Raw genomic sequence first — 24,639 nt, 5'->3', positions numbered from 1 at the left:
GAATTGAAGCTATGAAGAAATATTGTGAGTAACGGAAAGGTTCTCAGTCAACCTTCTATCTGCATTTAATATACTGGCTGAAAATAATACAAGAATGCAATAAATTATTTTATATATTCTATAAATACGAATATAAAATTGAGTAACTATGAGAGGCTGGAAATGATGGCTCACGCCTATAATCCCAGCACTTTCCTGGGAGTCTGAGGCGGGTGGATCCCTTGAGCCCAAAAGTTTGAGATCGGCCTGGGCAACATGATGAAATACCATCTCTACCAAAAATACAGAAATTAGCTGGGTGTGGTGGCACATGATTGCAGTCCCAGCTACTTGGAAGGCTAAGGTGGGAGGATCTCTTGAGCCTGGGAGGTGAAGGTTGACGTGAGCTGTGTTTGCGCCACTGTACACCACCCTGGGCAACAGAGCCAGAGTGAGACTCTGTTTCAAAAAAACAAAATAATAATAAAAAAAAGAAAGAAAGAAAAAAGAAAAAAATTATTAGAAAGCAAATGGTCATGGGGTGAAAATGTTACAATTATATTTTGTGTGGTTAAGCAGCAACAAGTATACTATAAAACCAATAGCATACATAGTATCTATGAGTTAGTGGATGGGCAGATGACGTTCTAGTTAAAAGATGAAGAGTTGGGGACCTTTCAGTTTGAATATCAACAAATATGATTCTCTCCCACACTCAGTCCCGCATTGCCTTGGCTAAAAGGCCATTGTGGTCAAGCATATGGATCTGAATCTGGTCTAGATTGAGGTTACTTTTTCTAAGAAATCATTTTTGGATTCTTAATCTGCCCATTTACTCCCATCAGGGTTTAAGGATGAGAATAAATACAAACAAGAATGAGAGTGAAGAGATGTGCAAATGGTAAGTAATCTGATTTTCCATAACCACATTAATTATATTAAAAAAACGGGATTATATTAAAAAACAAAACATTGTACTAAACATCCAAGAATAGAGGAATGGTTAAATAAGTGGTATCTACTCTATTACTGATTTCCTGTTAAACAACTTACCTCTGGAGTGATGTCAAAGGAAGGGAGAAAAACAAAAGCCATACATGTATATATGCCCATCGCAATATGTGTGCATTGTTTGTGTGTGTGTGTTTACACAGAAACACAGATGGGGGGGGAGAAAGACAAAACAGTGCTAACAATAGTCATCTTCTGATAATTTTTGTTGGCTTTTTCTTCTGTACATTCTGGTATTATAATAATAAACATGTATATTTTCTAATGTGAAAAATGTTATTGTAAAATAAAACACTGTATAACTTCTTCAAAAATACTGTATTCCTCAGAAGTTATAAGCATCATTAGTATGTCAATATAACAAATACATGAAAGAATGAAAGACACTTTACCATATACATCTGCACCGTGATCATACACAGTATCCACACAAGTTCCTTCTCGAGTGTCCCATACTTTTATAGTATAGTCCCAGCTGCCAGATATGAGCAGATATGGAATCTCAGTGTTCCACATTAATCCCCTCACAGGTGCAGTGTGTCCACTAAGAATACTGATGCAAGCATCCTGAGTATAATCCCAGATTCGAACGGTACTGAAAACAGAATATTATGGGTGTGATAACATTCAAGTTATAATGTATCTAGAGTATTAACATATTCTTAATAGAGTATAATAATTATTTATTAGCTTATCTAGAAGCATTTTATGTCTCAAGATATAAGGTTCTCTTCATTTCATTTTAATTTAAAAAATAATAATTGTATATATTTATGTGATATTTTGATGTATGCTTACAATGTGGAATAATTAAATCAAGCTAATTAACAAATTCATCCCCTCACATACTTTTCTTTATAGTAGATGGAAATGAATATTTAACTAGGCTAGTGCTAGCTTATTTAAACATATTTTCTTTTTTGACTTTTACTCTTGATTTATTACTGGTAGTAAACATATTATTTCACAGTTTTTATGTGAATAAAATTGCTTTGTTAAAATGAAATACCAAAAACAGCTATAACCAAAGTGGAAAATATGACTAATAATACAGATACAATAATTTAATATGTTAAGATTATTTGTAAATTATAAAAGTATAACATGTATGACGATGTGTATTATTTGAAATGTCACTTCATATTTATGCTTTAATCAATACAGCAAATAATTCCTTCATGTTTTTGTCGGTGATATAAGTTGCTTAGTCAGTGTAGAATAAATCTTAGATCAAGTTAAAAAATTTAAATATAACTGGATTCGTGAAATTACTTGTATCTATTGATTGTACAAATGTTACTGAAATTAAAATTTAACTTACAATCAATTTAAGACCTCCAACTGCTAATTTTGCTTAGACAATTTACAATAATTTTTTAGTCACAGATATATGCCAAACTGACAACAAAATAGTAGTACTTCAAAAGTATTACTATTTTGCACTATATAGGAAATAAATGATATATTCTTATTTCCTAAGGCATATCCCTTTCTGCTTTATATAAAAAGTTTCATTTCGGCCAGGTGCGGGGGCTCATGTCTGTAATCCCAGCACTTTGGGAGGCTGAGGCGGGCAGATCACGAGGTCAAGAGATGGAGACCATCCTGGCCAACATGGTGAAACCCTGTCTCTACCAAAAATACAAAAATTAGCTGGGCATGGTGGCGCACACCTGTAGTCCCAGCTACTAGGGAGGCTGAGGCAGGAGAATAGCTTGAACCCGGGAGGCGGAGGTTGCAGTGAGCTGAGATCATGCCACTGCACTCCAGCCTGGCGACACAGCGAGACTGTCTCAAAAAAAAATTTTTTTTCATTTCTTCTTTGTCCTCTTAAGCTTGTACATGACAATATATCAAAGTATATTACAATCTAAAAATTTTGTTGCTAATTTCTTATATATGCTAACATTTAAATATTTTACATTTGATATACTTTCATAAATAAGAATACATTAAAGGGATTTGTATCAAAATAATTTAATGTTATTGTAGGGGCCACTAGAATAGGTGTCTTTCCTTTTATGACATGTTAGGTAGTTAGGCTTTGAAGTCCCAATGCATGTTTTTTGGTCAAACCCAAGAAAGGCTTTTATAGGCCCCACTGCAAATGAATGTCTGAGGCTCTCCAGGCTGAAGCGCAGCATCTGTGAGTTCTGCCATGAGTATGGCAGTATAACTGATTTCCCTACCATTCTGACTTATTTCAAGTCATAACCTACAGAAATCTCCTAATTATTTATCTTATTAAATTTGGATTTATGCCAAAAATTCAATGAAAATGCTTAATCATTCAATACTAAATCTGTGGTTCCCAGCTACTCGGGAGGCTGAGGCAGGAGAATCACTTGAACCTGGGAGGTGGAGATTGCAGTAAACCAAGATCACGCCACTGCATTCCAGCCTGGGTGACAGAGGGAGACTCTGTATATATATCTCCTATAAATATGTACATTTCTAGGAAAATATAAGCTTATGGTTTTAAGGACTAGAAAATTAGAATCCAAAAATACATACCCATCATCAGAACCACTGCAAAGAATTCCCTCTCTCAGAGGAGACCATTTAACATGAAACACTTTTGCTGTATGCCCACTAAATACTTTCAATGGTTGATCTGAGCTGGTGGCTACATAATAAACACGAACATTTGTGTCTTCACAGCCAGTGGCTATCATGTCTCTGAAATATCATCAATGGAATATTGACATAGGATAAATATGATATATAACTAATAATTAAAGGTATACCATAGTTCTAATTTCTAAAAGTAGAATTTTTGCTTCCTTAGTGAAGTTAGACTAAAAACTTACATATGTAAAAAATCATGTATAATCACGCTACTGCTCATTTACAGAAACTGCACCAGTATGGAAAGACTTTCTTTCTGTGTTTTCCTTTAATTGGTTGAATTTTTATTTTATTTATTTTAGGTCAGAGGTAACGGTATTTCTATTTCTATAAGTTCTTTTTCAAGATGACCAGACTCATAATTTTCTGAATTTTTCTCAAACTTTACATTTTGCAACACTTAGGTCTTAAAAAGCATCCCAAATGGTGAGTGATGACGTTTGCTTACTTGCTGGTGGGCAAATTATTATTACATGCCTTAGCCCAGTTGTTAGATTGTTTTTGTGGCATGCGCACAAACAACAGTATTCTCACTGAAAGTTTTCTGGAAAAGCTCCCTGCAGACCAGGGTTGTCTGACTGGACAGGAAGTCAAGGTCCTGTTTTCCATTCCTTTTTGATGGCTTTCCTTCTTTAAGATGCTTTAACTGTTTGATACAACTATGAAGCCCCTGGAAATAGAATATGATCTTTTAATGTTCTTTGCTCATTATTCTCACAATAGTGAGAATAAGCTAAGCAACTACTTATACTTTAATGTTCTTTGCTCATTATTCTCACAATAGTGAGAATAAGCTAAGCAACTACTTGTACCTTCGTGATCAAACTTGGAATACTGCTAGGAAAGGAATTATGAGTACTAGGCAGACCTGTGGAAATCACGGACCTGCCAGAATAGTCTACTTGAGGAACATCTACTCTAACCATCATATAAACAGTCTCCACATGCTAAACATAAAGAAAGACAGTTACACACTGTGGATCTCAACTGTCATCAAAACCCTTTCAAAACTTCAAACTGTTGATTTTGTCACATGGGTTATAATACTTATATTTATTTAAGCCCACATGTAGAAATATGGCAGTTTACAAACTGGCATGCCAATCTGTAAGTGTGCAGATTACATCTTCTCAAGATCCACTGATAAACAAGACAGTTTCTACATTTGGGAAAATATAATTTGCATATATATATATATTTACATGTACATATCAGTATATTCATATATATGTATATACAGATACATAAATATAAAGTCTTAGAAATGATATCATAAACATTTAAAGAATGCACATAAAGATATCTAAATTATACAGTCAGAGACACCTTATAAATAAACTTCAGTATGTTCAAGGTTCACTTACCTACTAAGACACTAAGTGGAATATGAATACAGCAATTAAAACATTTTAAAAGGTTGTTAAAATTAAAAATGAAGTTTATTAGGTATGCTTGGTGGTAAGCATAATAGTTAAATATAAAGGACTTCCAGTGTCATTTGAAAATATAGCTTTCTTAAAAACAAACAACCCCATCAAAAAGTGGGCGAAGGACATGAACAGACACTTCTCAAAAGAAGACATTTATGCAGCCAAAAAACACATGAAAAAACGCTCACCATCACTGGCCATCAGAGAAATGCAAATCAAAACCACAATGAGATACCATCTCACACCAGTTAGAATGGCAATCATTAAAAAATCAGGAAACAACAGGTGCTAGAGAGGATGTGGAGAAATAGGAACACTTTTACACTGTTGGTGGGACTGTAAACTAGTTCAACCATTGTGGAAGTCAGTGTGGCGATTCCTCAGGGATCTAGAACTAGAAATACCATTTGACCCAGCCATCCCATTACTGGGTATATACCCAAAGGACTGTAAATCATGCTGCTATAAAGACACATGCACACGTATGTTTATTGCAGCATTATTCACAATAGCAAAGACTTGGAACCAACCCAAATGTCCAACAATGATAGACTGGATTAAGAAAATGTGGCACATATACACCATGGAATACTATGTAGCCATAAAAAATGATGAGTTCATGTCCTTTGTAGGGACATGGATGAAATTGGAAATCATCATTCTCAGTAAACTATCGCAAGGACAAAAAACCAAACACCACATATTCTCACTCATAGGTGGGAAGTGAACAATGAGAACACATGGACACAGGAAGGGGAACATCACACTCTGGGGACTGTTGTGGGGTGGGGGGAGGGGGAGGGATAGCATTGGGAGATATACCTAAAGTATAATAATAATAAAAAAAATGAAAAAAAAGAAAATATAGCTTTCTTAACTAACTAAACACATTATATTAATATATAGCTTTTATTTCAACTGGCCAAATGGGTTATTAACTCTATAAAACAGAGAAATAAGAATGTGGAACTGTTCTATTAGTCAGATACAAGGTAATTCTATTCATTTGCATATTCAACAAATATTTATTGAACATCTCCTTTTTTCAAGGCGCAGTGAGGGTCAGCAACTCTGTTTTGCTAAGAATATGCTGTTTAACACAGATAACATAGTTGGCGATCTCATAGGGCTTACATTTCAGAGGGTGAGACAGCCAATATGCAACCAGGCAACAAATAAAATTTAATTTTATTATATTAAGTGCTCCAAAGGCATATTATATGGGAAACTTACTTCATATGGGGGTCAAGAAATACTTTTCTGTGGTTTTTGAGCTGAAAGCTGAAGGATGGATAACAGTTATTTATGTCCCACCCAGGTAGGGTATGTGGTGTAGGGTGGGAAACAGAATCCTAGGTAAGGGGGCCAGTATAAGTGAACCTTGGGGTGAAAATCAGATGGCTAGTTCCATAAACTGAAAGTGAGTGTGGCTGGATGCAAGGAGTAAGGGAAAGCAAGCCTGGGAATGAGATTAATAAAATAGGAAAAAGATTATTCAGGGACCTTCTTGTAGTGCTTGCTAAAAGTTTTCATTTTATCCTGCAGTTAATGGGAAAGTATTGGAAGATTTAAGCAGTAGAATGGTGTGCTCAGCTCTGTGTCTTAAATGTTCATTCTGACTGCAGCACGGAGAGGTGGGGTAGAGAGAGAGGAGGTGATGATAAAGGGTGTAAACTGTAGAACTGACTTAGAAGGTTTCTGCAGGACTCTAAAAAAACCCAAATGTTATTGGTTTAGTGGCAAGTTGATGGTTAGGAAAAAAAGGAGTATTTATAATTTTTTTCTTTTAAATTTGAAACAGGGTCTGGCTCTATCACCCAGGCTGCAGTGCAGTGGCACAATCATGGCTTACTGCAGCCTCGACCTCCTAGGCTCAACCCATCCTCCCACCTCAGCCTCCCGAGGAGCTGTGACTACAAGTGTGCCCCACCAGTTTGACGAATTTTTTCACTGTTTTTTTTTTTTTTTTTTTAAGAGATGAAGTCTTACTATGTTGCCCAGGCTGGTATTGAACTCCTGAGCTCAAGTGACCCTCTGGCCTCAGCTTCCCAAGTGCTTGAATTAGAGGCATGAGCCACCATACCTGGCCAAGATGAATATTTAGACAGAGAAAATTACAGGAATTGGTGGCTGATTGAAAACAGAAAGTGAGATATAAAAAGGTGTAAAAGAAAAGGCTAAGGATTCTGGCTTTAGCAGTTTTCCTTGTTAGCAATATTGGCCACTGAGATAGGAAATACTGGGGATGAGCTGATAGTGAGCTTATTTTGCATATAACCTTAACAGCGTGTAAAGCCGGGTGTGGTGGCTCACGCCTGTAATCCCAGCACTTTGGGAGGCCAAGGCGGGTGGATCACCTGAGGTCGGGAATTCGAGACCAGCCTGACCAAAATGGAGAAACCCCATCTCTACTAAAAATACAAAATTAGCTGGGCGTGGTGGCGCATGCCTGTAATCCCAGCTACTCAGGAGGCTGAGGCAGGAGAATCACTTGAACCCAGGAGGTGGAGGTTGCTGTGAGCTGAGATCGTGCCATTGCACTCCAGCCTGGGCAGCAAAAGCGAAACTACATCCCCAAAAAACCCACAAAAAACAGTGTTTTTTACACATTCTTCTGCACTTAATGGAGGAAATACATAGGTCTATCATTTTGTAAAATGTGTGATTTGACTCTGAACACAAGCATAATTAGGCTTCAGTACCTTAATCTATATTTCCCACATTTCATATGAAATAACATAATTCACATTGTTTTTGACAATATCTTAAATAACTTTGAATTTTTAGATATAATTGTTATCCCATTAAAAGAGGCTTGAAACACAATATTCTAGGAAATGCAATGAGTTAAAGGTCTAATTTTAGTGGAGATTTGACTTGGACGTAATTTTAAATCTAAGCTGATTTTTACATGATAAATACTCGGCTGTCAAACAAGATCGACCTTTCAAAACCAGGCACTTAAGTTCCACATCGTGGAAAATTACCCAGTGCCAGAGGCATTAGCATCGGGTGGGGGACAATGCAAAGTCACAGTGGAACACTGGCATCGCACAGATTCCTAAGTGAGATTAAAAAAAGGGCCACATTTCTATGATAGAAGCCATACATGCAATGGACTCATTTCCATTTTTCATTAGTTAGCATTATTTTTTTTTCCTAAGTATTAGAAAGTTTTTTTGAGAGTAGGAAATCAATATTTGTAAATCATGTAAAAACTTCATGGAATAAAAATAACTAAAATAAATGAGCAACTACAAGGCTGTTTCTCATTTGCTAGGCAAAGGGGATATTGTATAAATAGAGTGATAGATATTACCTTTGGAAATAGCACCAAACTTTATGATTATTTAAAATTTCCAAAATGTAGTTATTATTTATTTCAGGAAAAGAACACTTACTTATTGTTTTGGCTCCAATCACAACCAAACACTGCAGCTGGATGTTTATATTTGTGTAGCACTTTACCATCGATTGTTCGAATAATACTAGAATTAATTATAATATGTTAATAGAAAAACAACATTCTAAATACATTATTCAAGGAAACAAAGTCAGAATTGTAAATTTCAAATAGAAATATTCCAGGATAGAGATTTTGTCTACAAAGCACAAAGAACTTTTGAAAGTACTGTATAAATGTTACCAATTATGAGTATATTTGCAACTCTTAATATTAATTATGGTAACCTACAATTAATAGAAGGTAATAAATTTTGATTTAAAAACTATTTTCTTGGCCGGGCACGGTGGCTCATGCCTATAATCCCAGCACTTGGGGAGGTCGAGGCGGGTGGATCACTTGAGGTCGGGAGTTCAAGACCAGCCTGGCCAACATGGTGAAACCACATCTCTACCAAAAAATACAAAAAAAGTAGCCAGGCGTGGTGGTGCACACCTGTGGTCTCAGCTACTCAGGAGGCTGAGGCAGGAGAATCACTTGAACCCAGGAGGTGAAGGTTGCAGTGAGCTGGGATTGCGCCACTGCACTCCAGCCTGAGCGATGGAAAAACAACAAAAACCCTTTTTCTTATAGAATTTTTTTAAATTGAGGAAAACATAGTCGAATACATTTTAAAACATAATCATATAACTAACATATACATTAAATTTTTAGCTTCAAAATGTGGTAGTTCAAAATTTATAGTGTTTAAAACAACTATTTATGAAGTTGGGTTTATGTACTATTGCAGCAAAACCAAGACATTAAGTTATAACTTTTCCTTGTTTATTCTCAGTAATGTAACTAAAATTCAGAGATGATCCCCCACCCCCTGCCATCAGAAAAGGATTCTATATAATTTAACTGCAAAAATAAAAGCTCTACTACCCTAGTCTAGTATTACCACAATGCAAAAGCTATTGATTCCATTAGAAAAAAAGCGTGTACTAATTAATGTATTATGAAGTTTTAGAAGTCTATGGAAAAGACTGTCTTAAATGTTATTAGGCCCACCAACACTTTTGAGGTTACTGGGGAGTAATGGTGACTTATGCTTACAGGTGTTTAGTCACTGAATGTGATATCTGTCAAATAAATAATGCCCTGAAATACATGGTCAAACTAATTTTGTATCACTTAATCAAAAAACTCTTAGGTGCTTTTGTATTTTGGTATTTACCAATTAGCACATAGTTCCTTTCAAGGAAAAAAAAAATCACTAATATTGTTGTTTCTGAAAATTTTAACTTCCCGGTAAGGATCTTTGGTTTCCATAACTACTGTCTTTTCTACTGAAATTAAAAAGTGAGGATGAGAAGACTGGAGTGGGTTTAGCAAAACCTAACAACTTCTGTATTCTCAAGAACTATGAGTGTCTATACCACCTGTCCACCTATCGAAGATGGCTATACCCATAGACAAGATACAGGGGAGGAGCATCTGATTTTAAAAAGTTTTTTAAACCAGGCATTTTTTCCTTACATATTTTTATTTGAAAACTTACTTATTTCTGGAACTTAACAGAATTAAGAAAGCACATACTTCTAAAACAGGATTAGTGAAGTTATTTCCTAACAAACGGCATTTCCCACATGCATGACCTTATTTCTCCTTGCAAAGGCTTTTTAACCCTTTATAAATAAAAGCATCTACAAAACTGTAAACAAGTTTTTACAGCACTTAGTATCTGCTGAATCAGCTGTGAAACTGAAATACTACTCTCCAAACAATGTGATGATAATTATTAAGACTGTGAAAAGTCTTTAAAGTTTCTTTGAGGCAAAGAAATGAGTCTTTTCATAATAATTCAAGTAGTATTTTCACTGAGAAAGCAATTGAATGGCTCATTAAACAAATTTTAAATACCCTTGAATTGTTATTTATTAATGATACATCATAGCAATATAGTATGTGCCTATATGGGCTTAAAAATAATGCTTCTGAGAGTTGGTAGAACTGTACAAATGAAATCTCACTGATACACAGTTGGAATGATCAGATGAGTGCTTTATAAACAGTGTAATTTCATATCATGTATCATACATAGTACTTACCAGAAACCATCACTGCTGCAGGTTGCTATTCTTTTAGAATCTTTATGACTCCAGGCAATGCAGAATATTCCATTTGTTCCATGCTTCAAAAAATGTAAAATACCTATCAATAAGAAATAATTCACCCCTTTTTTCTCTTATATATTTACTTCTTCTAAGTATTACTTTTCTATTAGGAATGTGCTTTAGATGACACTAACAGAGGCATTACTGTCAAGAGTAGAAACCTGAATATATACTTTAAAAATGTCTAAAGCTGTCACAATTTAAAAGTGTTTTAAGATACCAATCTGTTGTTTTAAGACATAAATCAGGTGGCTCCATTTCTTTTTGTTGGATACAAGGTAAAGAGTCAAAATGTCCTTCTTAAGTCATCTGTAGAATTAAGCTCTGCTTAATGCCTTTTCCCATGAGTACCAGTATGGTGATGAAAACAGTTATCTATCTGCTTCCAAACACAGTGCTACTTCAACCACAGTATAAGAAATGTTGCAAGCAGTTATTATTGGTTGTTTCTCTAAGTTTCAAAGTTCTATTTTATAAAGAAATAAGAATAGATTTCACGTTATTCCTATAATAAATCACTTCATATTTGCTTGATTCTCTGCTTTCTAGGACTGAGGAAGGGCCAGGGGATATAGTTAATAGATGGAATTATAAGAATTTTTAAAACTAGAAGTAATATATTACACATGAGAATGTCATTCATCAATGGTGTGATCAGTAAATAAAAGTTGTAATCAACCCATTTCTAAATTTTAATTAAAAACAGTTCTACTTTATATAGTACTTGAATTCCATTAAGGGGAAACTAAAGTGACTTTTTATCTTGTAGCTTAAGGTTGCTGTGTAAATATAGTTTTAACTTCTTAAAGCAATCCCCAGTTTGCTATTTTACCTCTTTGGGGATCAAGGAGGGTAGACTTATGCAGGCAGATTTAAAAATGGGACTAGTCCCTTTATTCATTCAGTTTATAGGGTGGAGGCCTTCTGTCAGCTTCATTTATTCCCATGAAAATTGCATTTATGACTCCCTACTATCCCATAATTCTTTCTGTGGAACACACGTAGCTTAGTTAATTAACGCTGGCATTGTTAATTTTTCCCTTATTTATGACACAGGATTTAAGCAATTTCACTAGTGAATGTTGGGAAAGACATAAAGAAATACAAGACATGTCCTTGATACTAAAATGCTGGGTTTCCACAATCAGGCTGGAAGTGTTTAGGTACTAGTGGGCAGATATGTGAGATTCCAAGTTGCCAAGATGCCATAAGAAGAAATCAACAGATCTAATAAGTAAAGATATACACTTTTTTGAATCTAGGCCATAAGTTTCATTTTTAGGCTCATCTCTTCTTATAATCCACTATTTATTATGGAATAAATTGTTGTTTTGGTGATGGGAGGGAAGATGGCAGGTTGGGGCATTGCTAAACTGAAAGGGTATTGTGTTATATGTAGAGAAAGGAAAGGATGTAATTTTTATAATCCTCTGTCGTTTCCTTTTTTGAGTGCAAAATTGCTCACAGTGGTCCCTAAAGTTTTCATAAAAGCTCTGCATTTGCTACACTACTACAAGTAGTGGGGGAGCAGGACTACTAAGGAGCATCTTCAAAGGGATAATACTCTCTGTATAAATGTTTTTAAAACCCCAAATATATAAGCAATTTTCAAAGAAATTATATATTTAATAAGCTTCAATAGTAATCATCTAAAATAAATGAAATTTCAAGACACAGACAATCTTAGATCATTTTCCCCTGATTCATACCTAATATTTTGTAATCAGGTCATACGTATTTTTCAAATATTAATGGAACTCAGTAAAATATGGGATGACAATATAACTCCAAGACAAAGGAGAAATAAAATCTGTGATGCTACAAATACAAGAGAGCAGGTTCTAAGGCTCTTCATGGAATAATTGAATTTGAAAACTGGAAGAAAATCTAAGAAACTATATAATCCACCTTCATCATTTTTTAGGTGAAGAAACAGGTTTAGGGCAATAAAATGATTCTCCTTATGTCAAGAGCTAATTAATAACAGAACCAGGACTATAATTTGAGACTTGCTTTGAGTTTAGTCTTCCTCCTATTATTTAGTATTTGCCTAGATTTTGTGGAGGATGACTCAAAAATTCCTTTGACTCTCTAATGCAACTTCAGGTGACTCAGCTACAATTTTCAGAATTCATTTTAGTATGTGAGTATTCTCTAGGATTTTCTTCTAATTGAGAGAACACACATACCACCTGATTATTAAGTAATATTATATTAAGAAATGAAAATATTTACAAAATACAAAATAGTATAAAACATTATATTATTAAGTAGCAATAAATAAATCTTACCTCATTAAATCTTTGTATAATTTTGCCCTTTTGAACATTCCAAATAAAAGCACCATTTCGGGAAGTTCCCCCAGCAATACAATTTAAACCACCTTAGGAAACAATTTGTTAGACATTATACTAAGTGTTTCCCACAAATGTAATTCTTTTAAAAAATGTAACTTGTGAAAATGTAAGAACTGAGATTTGCAAACTAGTTCTTTAATTTTTTATAATGGAAATTATTAACTGTATAAAAATATAGACAAAATAATAAAGTTAATGTATCCATTGCACAGCTTCAACAATTATCAAAATATGGCCAATCTTGTTCTGTCTATAGCATCTGCTGAATTTATTTGGAGTAAATCTCTGACATCATATTATTTCATCCATAAAAACTTCAGTATGCATCTCTAAAAGACAGGGACTTCTTTGTTGATCAAGACCAAACTATCATGAATATTAACAATAATTCCTCAATATTATATATTCAGTCAGTATTCATATTTCCATGATTATCTAGCAGTATTTTCATGGTTATGAAAGTATTTCTATGAACAGATCACAGGAAAAATACAGTTTCTCCATAAAAACATAAACAATGCTTTCTGTTTTAAGAAATAAAAAATACTTGTGAAAATGAAACTACTGCTAAGTGAGTAGATGGTCAAGGACTTAAATAAGTGCCTTTTGCAAGACAGTGAAAGAAGAGGTTTTCTCCATCAGAACAAAGGAGCAGCTGTCATCTGCTATCTAGGAGTAAAAATATGGAGAAACTACTTAATGATAAATGATTATACACATTAAAAATGTTCTCATCATATTTCTAACATTTTTATACTGCTCTCCTTTTGGGGTTCTTAAATTATTGGGAATATGTTTCAAAATTTATTTGCATTTTTTTTCTTTTCGTCTGGTATCTGTGCTAAGATACAGAGGAAATTATGTAATTATCTATATCCTACTCTATTTCCATCCTTGTCAACCCTCATTTATCTTTTAAATATCATCCCCACTTACCTCAAAGTCATGATTCACCAGTAATCACATAACAGAAAATGACAGAATTTCCATTTTCTAACATTTTTACTTTCTTGATGCAAATTCTCAATGTAGAGAGTGAAAGAATGCTATAAGTCAGATTAGATCTTCTGTGTTATGATTTGAAACAATAGTTTTTACAGTCATAAGTTTTATTTATGTTTTATGTTTCAGACAAATACTTTTGTAGGATGAAGAGTATTCAACTAATATGAGCTCTAGTGCAAGGTGACTGCACTGGCTGGTCCAATTCCTATATTGCTAGCCAAGTTAACCTACAGTGGAGGTGCATACTGCAATAATCAAGAGAATAGGCTCAGTTATGTTCTGCTTAAAGGACAAACATTGTCATTAAGAGTTGTAAGTAAAACCTTTTTCTATAATTCTCCTCATTGTAGGAGATGAAGGATACATAAAGCAGTGGTCCTTAACCTTTTTCATATCATGAAACTCTGAAAATCTGAGTACTAAGATACTCTTTGACAGATATAGGCATATATACACACACACTAAAAATTATTCATAAATTTCTCAGAGATTCTCAAACTCGCTGATGAAATATAAAACGCTTGGAGGCCCAAATATTCAAAGTTAAGAATCCCTGTGTATGAAGAAATAATTTTAAAAATAAGGATGAGCTACATCCACATTACATGTATTGAACTAATATATTACTATTAAGCCAAATAAGTAAACCATTACATATACTTTAAAAGTGAAAAATTCATATAGGTGTGTGAAATTATTTGTTATGGGGAAATAGTGTTTTGGGAGAAAATGTCAGAGGTTTCATAGGACATCTCTCCTTTATATGTACAGCAAGGTGTAAGGTGGCATCTAAGATCAGAGATAAGATCTTATGATGGCATAAAAGTTCTTCAATACTTCAAAGGTGGAATTAATACAGAATTACATGGTTACAAGTGAACTGTTACTTGATATATAACCATAAACAGGATTTACATTAAAACTTTCCAGAAAACTTCTATCATGTAAATTGTATTATACTTTAAAGGCATAGCTATAGAAATACAACTAATATTAGACGGGTAAAGATAATCCTGATTTACTGTGGTTTTTCTATATGACTTGTTATATAGAGGAAACCAGGAATCAAAGTGCCTCTGCAGATAGACTCTTCTTAAACCTTGCAAAAAGAGAATCAACAAATATGTTCACACTAATTTGCTCTACATTCATTTAAGAACAAGATGAGATCAAGAGGAAGAAAGTAACTCAAATGAAAATAAAACTTTAAAAAGCCATTTCATTGTATTCCTAATTTCAATAAAATATCTCTTACCTGGAGCCCAAGAAAGGGAATAAATAACACCTTCATTACCCGGGGATGTGTACACTGCTGTTAATGTGTTTATATCCCAGACTTTTATAGTGCCATCAAATGAAGCTGTTGCTAAAAGATTGGGATCATCAGGTTTGAATTTGCAGTCAAAGATAGTTTCCACATGTCCCTAGGAATATGGCATAAAAAAGTCATAATTATTGAGGAAAATTCACATTATTAATAGACGAACCACAATGTATACTCAAATTGACACATGTATATGGTTTTCCAAATATTAATGCAAAAATATATAGGCAAGAAAAACAGAAAACTGGAATCACTACAGTGATTGAATGTTCTCTGTGCCATTACTGCATTATTTTGTACAGACCTAGATTTTAGTCAACCACGGTTCCTCAAATCAGCAACTAAACTCAAAGATGTTCAGAAGTCTCACTTTTCAATTTAAATTCAGTGCAAAAGATATTTTCTATTTTTATTAAACTTACAGGATACTATGCTAGAAATCTATAAAGCAATTAACTCTTAATAGTTACCATATGTCATCTGGCACTATAATAGAAGACCAAGATGAAACTCAAACTAAAAGTCATTTAATGCAAATATTCCTTTTTTATCCTAATAACATACTCCAAAAGCACCTCATAATTTTGACAGAAACAGAAGAATCAGGCATAACCCCAATTTTTAATGAGCCTTGTTCCAAAATTTTCTAGCAAGTCTATTCTTTGGAACCTGAATACTTGTTCCCATTACACAATGATTTGGATCCCAAACACCCACAAGACTATAAAGTGGTATATGCAGATACATGTAAACATACACCAGTAAAGTAGTGCTTAACTACTGTGGGCCTTTGGGAAAATCCGTTAAGAGTCCAGCATAAATAGCCAGAATTACAACTATTCTAAATGCTGGGGAATGGGAATAGAAATTTCTACTTTAAGCAAACGAAACTAACATTTGGGATCTAGAGACGGAGTTTAAGAAAAAGACAGGGTTTTCTAGTCCTCAACTAATAGAATAAGGGTAGAGAAGAAAGTCCTTAAAACTCTGTGTACTTCCATTAATACCAGAAATCACAACCCTTAGGAAACTACAAAAGTACTGTAAAGTTTCTCCTTTAGGTGGAGGTAAAGGAAAGAAAAATCTCAAGGGTTAGCAAGTAAAAATGTTGTTAGAGCCACTGGTTCACCTGGCTGAAGCTGTCCCATGTGGTCATTTCCAATGTTAGGAACATAATCAAGGCAGGGACTTACATGCAGTTTTAAATGTTATTTCACTGCTATGCCTTAAAATTTTATTTTTTGAAATATGAAAATTCACATAGCAAGAACGAAATTGTAAATGTTTCTTCTGTGTTTTCTTCTTACCAAGAGGAAGGTGGGTAAGATGAGGAAAATTTTGTGGCATTTTTCTTAATTTTAATGGAGCAAATATTCATATGGAAGTACACCTTTTAGAATGTTTATTAATAAGATTTTTAAAATTATGTAATATTTTAAAAAATATTAATAATATTTTTCTCATCCTATGTAATCTGGAATCTTTGGAGATGCTTTATACATACAGCAGTTCAGAGTTGTTTCTTCTGGTAACACTTCGAGAAATTTCAAATTTGGATCTGTGTCAAGAAAATTGAAACTGTAAGGAAAAAATGACTGCCTCCTTCTGACTGGCAGACATTTTAAAGTGAGAAAAGCAACTGAAATAATTTATAATCAAGCGGCTTTTAGTACTTAGTATTCAGCATTTATTAGAATTATAAATTAACATAGATTTTAAGTAAAACACACTTTAATATGAAGTGTCATAGAAAATTTATTGAATTTAGATTGCATGACTTCTCTTCTACTAATATAACTTTTTATAGATTTAAGTGTATTCTTATGTTTTTCTCCCTTCCCTTTCATAAATTTGTTTGAAAACAAATGGTAATTTGAAGTATACAAAAAGTTTACCACACTAGGAAAGAGTTCATATAAAAAGAAAAGTTAAAGTGAAAAGAAAATTAAGTCATCTTCAAATGAATATCTACAAAAGGAAAATTCAAAAATAATTAAGCTACAGATTATTTAAAAAATATTTTTGCTATAAATCATTTTTTCATTTGAGGATAAAATTAAATGAGCAGGCTTGAAATGATACAATATTACGGATTCTTTCTCTCCCTTCAGTTACAAGGACAATTACACCTCTAGATTCTTTTTCTAAGATCAAAGGAAAATAATTAGCATTTAAAGGTTTCTTAAATGTCCACATTAGTCTAATTCAAACCAGTGGAAAAAGACAGGGGCATTTTTAGAAACTCTAAAGTAGGGAAAATTAAAGAGGATGGTTTTTGACAAACAGTAATTACAACACAGTATGTATTATTGCATGTCTTCATTCATTCATTCAACAAAATTTAATAGTCTTGCTATGTGGCAGATACTATATTAGGTAGTGGGGCTGTACCACAGAACACAACCAGGACAAAAAGGTGGGATCTCAAGGAGGTTGTATTCTATCTTATATAGGGGCTTAATTATCATAAAAACAGAATTCATAGAATCACTTAAGTATCATAGCGATTCAACAATAGAAACAAATCTTAGAAAACATAATCCAACCTTACTCAATTAACAAATGGGAACAATAAGGCTTTGAGTAACTGGCAGAGATCAACTTGTCCTTTCTCTTGAAAGGACATTCTATTCTCATTTTGCTTCCAAAATATACTACAGCTATGTAATTTTCCATTGTACATAAAATATAAGTAAACATTAAGACTTTTAAAGTATAGCGGTTAAAAGTTATTTTAGTAGTTTTATCATCATTCTATGCATTTCCTAAAATGTTTCAACCAGCTACAATAAATTTCTAATATATTATTACTTACAAAAATAATTTCAAATAATATTCAGACAGGGAAAAGTAAAGATCATGGGTTTACACAAAAAAGTGTTATGTATAATAGAGGAATGACTACATACATACCAAGTCTCTAAGAAAATCCCACTTTTTAGCTCCCATATCATAAAGTCCAACTCCACCATCCAAGAAACAACACACTGCATGACCAGGAGGAAGAGAAAATGCTTGATTCTGTGTCAAAGTTGGGGGTGGAACTGCTTCACTTGTTGAGGATGTATAATGATTTTTGGTTGGAGATTGGAGTGAAACTAAAAATAGAAGAAAAAAATCCTATTGGAATGAAACCACAGAGCTTAATTTAGAAAGATTCTTCACTTAAAAAAAAACCAGAATCTGTACCAGTAAACCCTTTAGGCAATGATCATATTTTCTACCACATAAGCAGTTCTTTGGGATTGCCAAAAAATGTGATAATATAAGCACAAAATTGGATATTATTTTAAAGTACAGATGGAGCAAATAGATGAAAATTAGTGTGTTGAGGAATCACAATCTGTTGTGAATATGTGGTTTCTTATCACCCCATAAATTAAAGCTCAGCATGATTATTTCTGAATTATAAACTTCCTTCAAAATACTGACATAGTAGCTCATTCCCTCCTTCCACATACACAAACATATATGCATATAATTTTTTCTTTTAATATAAATAACTCTGCCAACAATTTCCAAGCCAGTGAAAATAATTTTTTTGAGATTATGCATAATTCATTTTAATTTATCACAAATTAAGAATCACAACACTATCTGACCTGTGTTGGCATCTCAATTTTCTTTCTTCTTCCTAGATTTTTTTTGTTTGTTTTTTCTTTTTACTGTTTATAGACTTGGATTTCTCCTACTTTCAATTACATAAATATCATTGTGCTTACTTTTATATATTATTTATCCCATATTTTGTCTTCTTCCAAAAAGCTCTTCCTTAGAATGTGAATCCAAATATTTTCTTGCAAACATAATCCAAAATAATGACACTACAGTAAATTATGAGACCAATCTATTATTAATTATACACTGGAATATGGAAAATATTTCTCAGTTTTTTTTTTTTTTTTTGAGACGGAGTCTCGCTCTGTTGCCCAGGCTGGAGTGCAGTGGCGCGATCTCGGCTCACTGCAAGCTCCGCCTCCCGGGTTGACGCCACTCTCTTGCCTCAGCCTCCCCAGTAGCTGGGACTACAGGCTCCCGTCACCACGCCCGGCTAATTTTTTTGTATTTTTAGTAGAGACAGGGTTTCACTGTGTTAGCCAGGATGGTCTCGATCTCCTGACCTTGTGATCTGCCCACCTCGGCCTCCCAAAGTGCTGGGATTACAGGCGTGAGCCACTGCGCCCGGCCATTTCTCAGTATTTTTAAAATTAAAATACAATACAATTTTTCTTAGTTCATTTATTATGGATAATATTCATTTCTCAGAATCTGAGAATTACAGAAAGTCCAAACTAGAATGAACTACAAATGACAAAAGAGGCATTCGGTAGCAATGAATTTGGTTCACTAAAATTTTGTTGATATTTTGTTTAAAAATTAATATAATCCATCATTGGTTTTTCTAACACTTTAATTGACATTATAGGTGGGTTAGACAACTTTTATGCACCAATCTATTTGTAAATCATGCTTTTCAGAATCCAGCGAGTATGCTTATTTTTTAAAATTTCATTTTCACAATTGTTCTTTTTCCATACTTTCTGTTATATTAAATTGAGGGAAAAACCTAGAAGTCAAACAAGAGGTAATCTGAAAGGAATTGCTCGAAAATGACAAGACTGGTATGTTATTCTTTATATTTTCTGACTTTGTCTAATGGACATGGGCTACTTTTATAGTAAGAAAAAAAAATGAAAGAAAAGAATCTGGTATTTCAGACATTCCATGACATGGCAGTTCAAAGCTTCTAAACAAATAAAGGAACTAACAATGACAAAAAAATTCCAAGATCCCTAAACAGTAAGCCAGCATCCAACATATTACTTCTCTAGTCCTAATATTTCTAGACCCTCCAGTTTCCAGGCACTAGATTTATTAGGGACTTCACAATTTTGTACAAGGGGTATAGGTTCAAATATAGAGATTTTCTACTACTTGCCATTGCCTACCAATTAGACACCAAAATAACATTACTTTGAATAGCCATTGCTAATTACTTAGTATATTATATAGAGTAAGAAGGAAACAATCACTCTAAATTTTTCATCACTGAATTCCCTACCCCGTGTTTTTTATGATGTATTATACAGAATGGGAACACTACCAAACATGCAGAGTAATCACGATAGACTTAACTGGAAGTCTATTACTTTTCCCTTATATTTGAAAAAAATTCTAATTCTAAACCTCCCCCAAATTTCCAGATTTTTTCTTTTTATAAATTAAGTGTATTTTATTTTTTCTTAATTACAGAGGCAATGAATGATACAGAAAATATACACAGAAATAAAGAAGACACAGAAGATCCATAATACTAACTATTAACCCAGTGACAACTGGTATTCAAATATGTAATATGCATTCTAGATCCTATAATTTGAATATTTAGGTTGTTTTAACTTTGTTGTAAACTGCACAGATTTTAAATGAGCCATGTTTAAAACATAAATTCTCCCAGTTCAGATAATCTTATTTAATCCTATCACTCTTAATATTTCTAACTTATTTTCATCAATATCATTGATTCATCTTTTCCATGTAGATAATCTGAAATTATCTAAATATTCTTACTTAGTAGCATTAAAAAAATGTAACTTGACTCTAAATATTTTCAATTTAGTAATAGTAGATCTTGTGTAGCTTTGATGGATCCTTGAGCACATATATTATCAAAGCCTTTTTTTAAAATTGCTTTTCAGTGGCATATAGTATTTGATATCTCACTATACCATTTTATTTGATAGAAAATACAATATTTTTTAAAAATTAAAATTTTGATAACATTTTTACTTACACTTTTTTCTTGGAGGAGAATTAAGTACATGTAAGCAGTGAAATCCTGTTTTCTTTAATTTAAGATTATCAATAGGTGTTGTTCTTGAAACATTCCAAATGCGTAAAACACCCACTTGAGAATCTAGTCAGATCAGGGAAAAAGCATATTTTAACAAATTTTGTATGACACTAAAATGCCTAGACATAAAAGTATAACAAAATTTCAACTGGAAATATTTTAGGACTAATTACTGACATCCTTTGAATAACAATACCATACAGTAATACAACCAAACAACTGAAATACTATTTAATCTTTAAATTTTTGGCATGTTTTACTACTTTTTTGCTCCAAAACCTTTTATAGGGTTAGAAACTGCCTGTTTTGGCAGCTTCCTCCAATAAAGACCATTATAATAACTCAACCACAAAAAAAGACCCTATTGACACACACTTGTTCTAGGAAATGGCCAGCCACAGAAAACTCTCCATTTCTGACCTTAAATAATCAATCTTTCCACCTTTAAAATGTTTATAAACTGCTCCAATGTCCACTTTCAGCCATTAAGGATTGTCAAATATACCTGAAGACCAATTAGATGGTCTCCTTTCTTCCAAAATTCCCACCTTAATTACTGTTTTGGAGAAGAGTCTGGCAGTTCCACAAATGATTAAATGTAGAATTACCATATGACTTAGCAATTCCTCTCCTTGACAAACACTCAACTGAATTATAAGCAAAAGTCCACACCAAAACTTGTACATACATGTTCACAGCAGCATTATCTATAACAGCAAAAAGGTGGAAACAATATATGTCTATCAACAGAGGAACGGATAAACAAAACCTGCCATATCCATATAATGACATATTATTCAGCCATAAAAAGGAATGAAGTACTGATACATGCTGTAACATGGATGAACCTTGAAAACTGTATGTTAAGTGAAAGAAGCCAGAAACAAAAGGCAACAGACTGAATGGTTCCATTTATATGAAATGTCCAGAAGAAGCAAGGCCACAGAGATAGAAAGTAATTAGCAGTTTATGTTTGCACATGTGTGTATCAGGGACTGCAGGGAGGGAGCAATGGAGAGTAACTGCTGATGAGTACAGGGTTTGTTGGGGGAATAATGATATGTTAGTTAGACAGTAGTAATAATTGTAGAGCTTTGTGAATATACTAGAAACCACTGAACTGCATGCTTTAAAAATGGTGAATTTTATATGTGAAGCATATTTCAGTAATGGTAATAAAATACAATAAAAATTTCCATGCCTATTGGGCTGGGCATGATGGCTCATGCCTGTAATCCCAGCACTTTGGGAGGCTGAGGCGGGTGGATCACTTGAGGTTAGGAGTTTGAGACCAGCCTGGCCAACATGGTAAAACACCGTCTCTACTAAAAATAGAAAAATTAGCCAAGTATGGTGGCATGCGCCACAGTGCAGTCTCAACTACTCGGGAGGCTGAGGCAGGATAATCACTTGAACCCAGAAGTGGAGGTTGCAGTGAGCCAAGATTGCACTCCAGCCTGGGTGACGGAGCGAGACACTGTCTCAAAAAAAAATTCCATGCCTATTATTAATTATATCCTGAAAAGTTAAAGGCAATTAAGATATATAAATTAAAAATCCATCTACTTCCATGGGCAGTTGCCCCTTGTTATCCATGGGAGATTGGTTCCAGGACCTCCCATGGATAACAAAATCCATGAATGCTCAAGTCTCTTACATAAAGTGGCATATTATTTGCATATAACCTATGCATGTTTCCTCGTATACTTTAAATCATTTCCAGATTATTGTATTAGTCTGTTCTCACACTGCTATAAAGAAATACTCAAGACTGGGTAATTTATAAAGAAAAGAGGTTTAATTGACTCAGTTCTGCATGGCTGGGGAGGCCTCAGGAAACTTACAATCATGGTGGAAGGCAAAGGAGAAGCAGGCACCTTCTTCACAGGGCAGTGGAATGGAGTGAGGGCAAACAGGAGAAATGCCAGACACTTATAAAACCATCAGATCTCGCGAGATCTCACTCATTGTCACAAGAACTGCATAAGGTAAACTGTGGCCCCCATGATCCCATTAGCTCCACCTGGGTCCGGCCTTGACAGTTGGGGATCATGGCAATGACAATTCAAGATGAGATTTTTGGTGGAGACACAGTCAAGCCATATCACTTGTTATACCTAATCCAAAGCCTACACATCACATTATTCACATGGGTTCAATGTAGTACTTGTCACACTGCAAAGTCAGGTTTTGCTTCTTGAAATTTTGTGGAATTTTTTTCCCCTAACATTTATCATTCACAGTTGGTTCAATCCATGGATGCAGAACCCACAGATACAGGGTGGCGTCACTATTATGTTAAGTATTAAAGAAGTAAATAATTTATTTTAAAATTTTGAGGGGATGGTCTTTGCCTATTATTTTACACTAAGCAAATATGGGAAGTATTTATACAGTAGCTGAAAATATTCTGTTTTTTCAGAGGTCTCTCTCTCTGAACACAATTAAATGGTAAAAGTAGAGAGTCATTTAGTTTCTAATTATTCCTCAATTCCCCCATCTTCCCATCCCCTATCACTACTTAGCTTTGCTAATTCTCTCATGACCCCTTGACTAGGAAAGCATGAAGGAGTATTCGTTCAACCCACGGATCAGTGAGTGCTATAGTTGGAATGCCTCCCACAAAATTCTTGTGTTATAAACTTAATCCCCAATGCAACATTGTTAGGAGATAGGGTCTAATCAGAGGCAGTTAGGTCATGTAGGCTCTACTCTTATGAATGGATTAATATAGACAGTGTAGGAGTGGGTTATTTATTGTGAGAGTGGCTTTGTTATAAAAGTGAGCTAGGTCTCCTCTCGCTTTCATGCTCTTGTCCTCTCTTGCTTTCAGCAGCACAAAGTTCCTCACCAGATGCCTGTGCCATGCTCCTGGGCATCCCAGCCTCCTTAGATTAGCCTTAAACTAATCTAAACTAGTTTATAGTTTAGATTACTATAAACTATAAACCTTTTATGGTTTATAGATTACTCAGCTTGTGGTATTCTGTTATAGCAGAATATTCTGTGGTATTCAGTTATAGCAACACAAAATAGACTAAGACAGTGAGGCTAATAAAGCGCCTATCAGATAATTGTTTTTCTGGTCAGTACCTTCACTGTCATCCTACTATGCCTGAGATGGAACTCTCTTTGTCTTTTGCACATACACAGACATGCTCACATGTGTGCACATATATAATATATTCCAAGGTATTTCCAGAAACCTGGCAGAGTGGACCTTATTTTTCACTTTTATTTGTCATTTCATTTTATTTATCATTAATGACATACAATATAAATAAAAGTACACTAGTAATTTACTAGTGTAATTACTAGTACAAATTGAGTTTTTTGTACAAATTATTGTACAAAAAATTTGTACAAATTATTTGTACAAATTACTAGTACAAATAATAATTGAGCTATTAATACATTTTACACAAAATCAACCTATAAAGGACAATTTCCTAAATTCAATGAAAGAATATATACACATATTTAAAACTC

The 24,639-nt window shown here is 33.9% G+C and overlaps 1 protein-coding gene across 6 annotated transcripts in view; it reads right to left on the bottom strand.

The window, feature by feature from the left end:
* The window catches only part of WDR17 (WD repeat domain 17), a 119,263-nt gene that overhangs the window by 32,675 nt on the left and 61,949 nt on the right, over positions 1-24,639 (bottom strand). For 4 of the 6 annotated variants that reach the window (XM_063664296.1, XM_054485370.1, XM_054485371.1 and 1 more), the window contains 8 exons: positions 21,091-21,213; positions 18,210-18,394; positions 15,228-15,396; positions 12,902-12,993; positions 10,545-10,627; positions 8,450-8,536; positions 3,505-3,669; positions 1,383-1,585 (listed from right to left, as the gene is read on the bottom strand). In XM_063664296.1, the coding sequence (XP_063520366.1) occupies positions 1,383-1,585; positions 3,505-3,669; positions 8,450-8,536; positions 10,545-10,627; positions 12,902-12,993; positions 15,228-15,396; positions 18,210-18,394; positions 21,091-21,213 (1,107 nt within the window). The remainder of the gene's footprint in view (positions 1-1,382; positions 1,586-3,504; positions 3,670-8,449; positions 8,537-10,544; positions 10,628-12,901; positions 12,994-15,227; positions 15,397-18,209; positions 18,395-21,090; positions 21,214-24,639) is intronic. The other 2 variants (XM_054485373.1, XM_054485374.1) reach the window with 1 other exon arrangement.

The sequence above is a fragment of the Pongo pygmaeus genome, chromosome 3 (assembly GCF_028885625.2).
Source record: "Pongo pygmaeus isolate AG05252 chromosome 3, NHGRI_mPonPyg2-v2.0_pri, whole genome shotgun sequence".
Lineage (NCBI taxonomy): Eukaryota > Metazoa > Chordata > Mammalia > Primates > Hominidae > Pongo > Pongo pygmaeus.
Note: the sequence above shows the minus strand (reverse complement) of the source record. Positions and strands in the feature narration are given on the sequence as shown.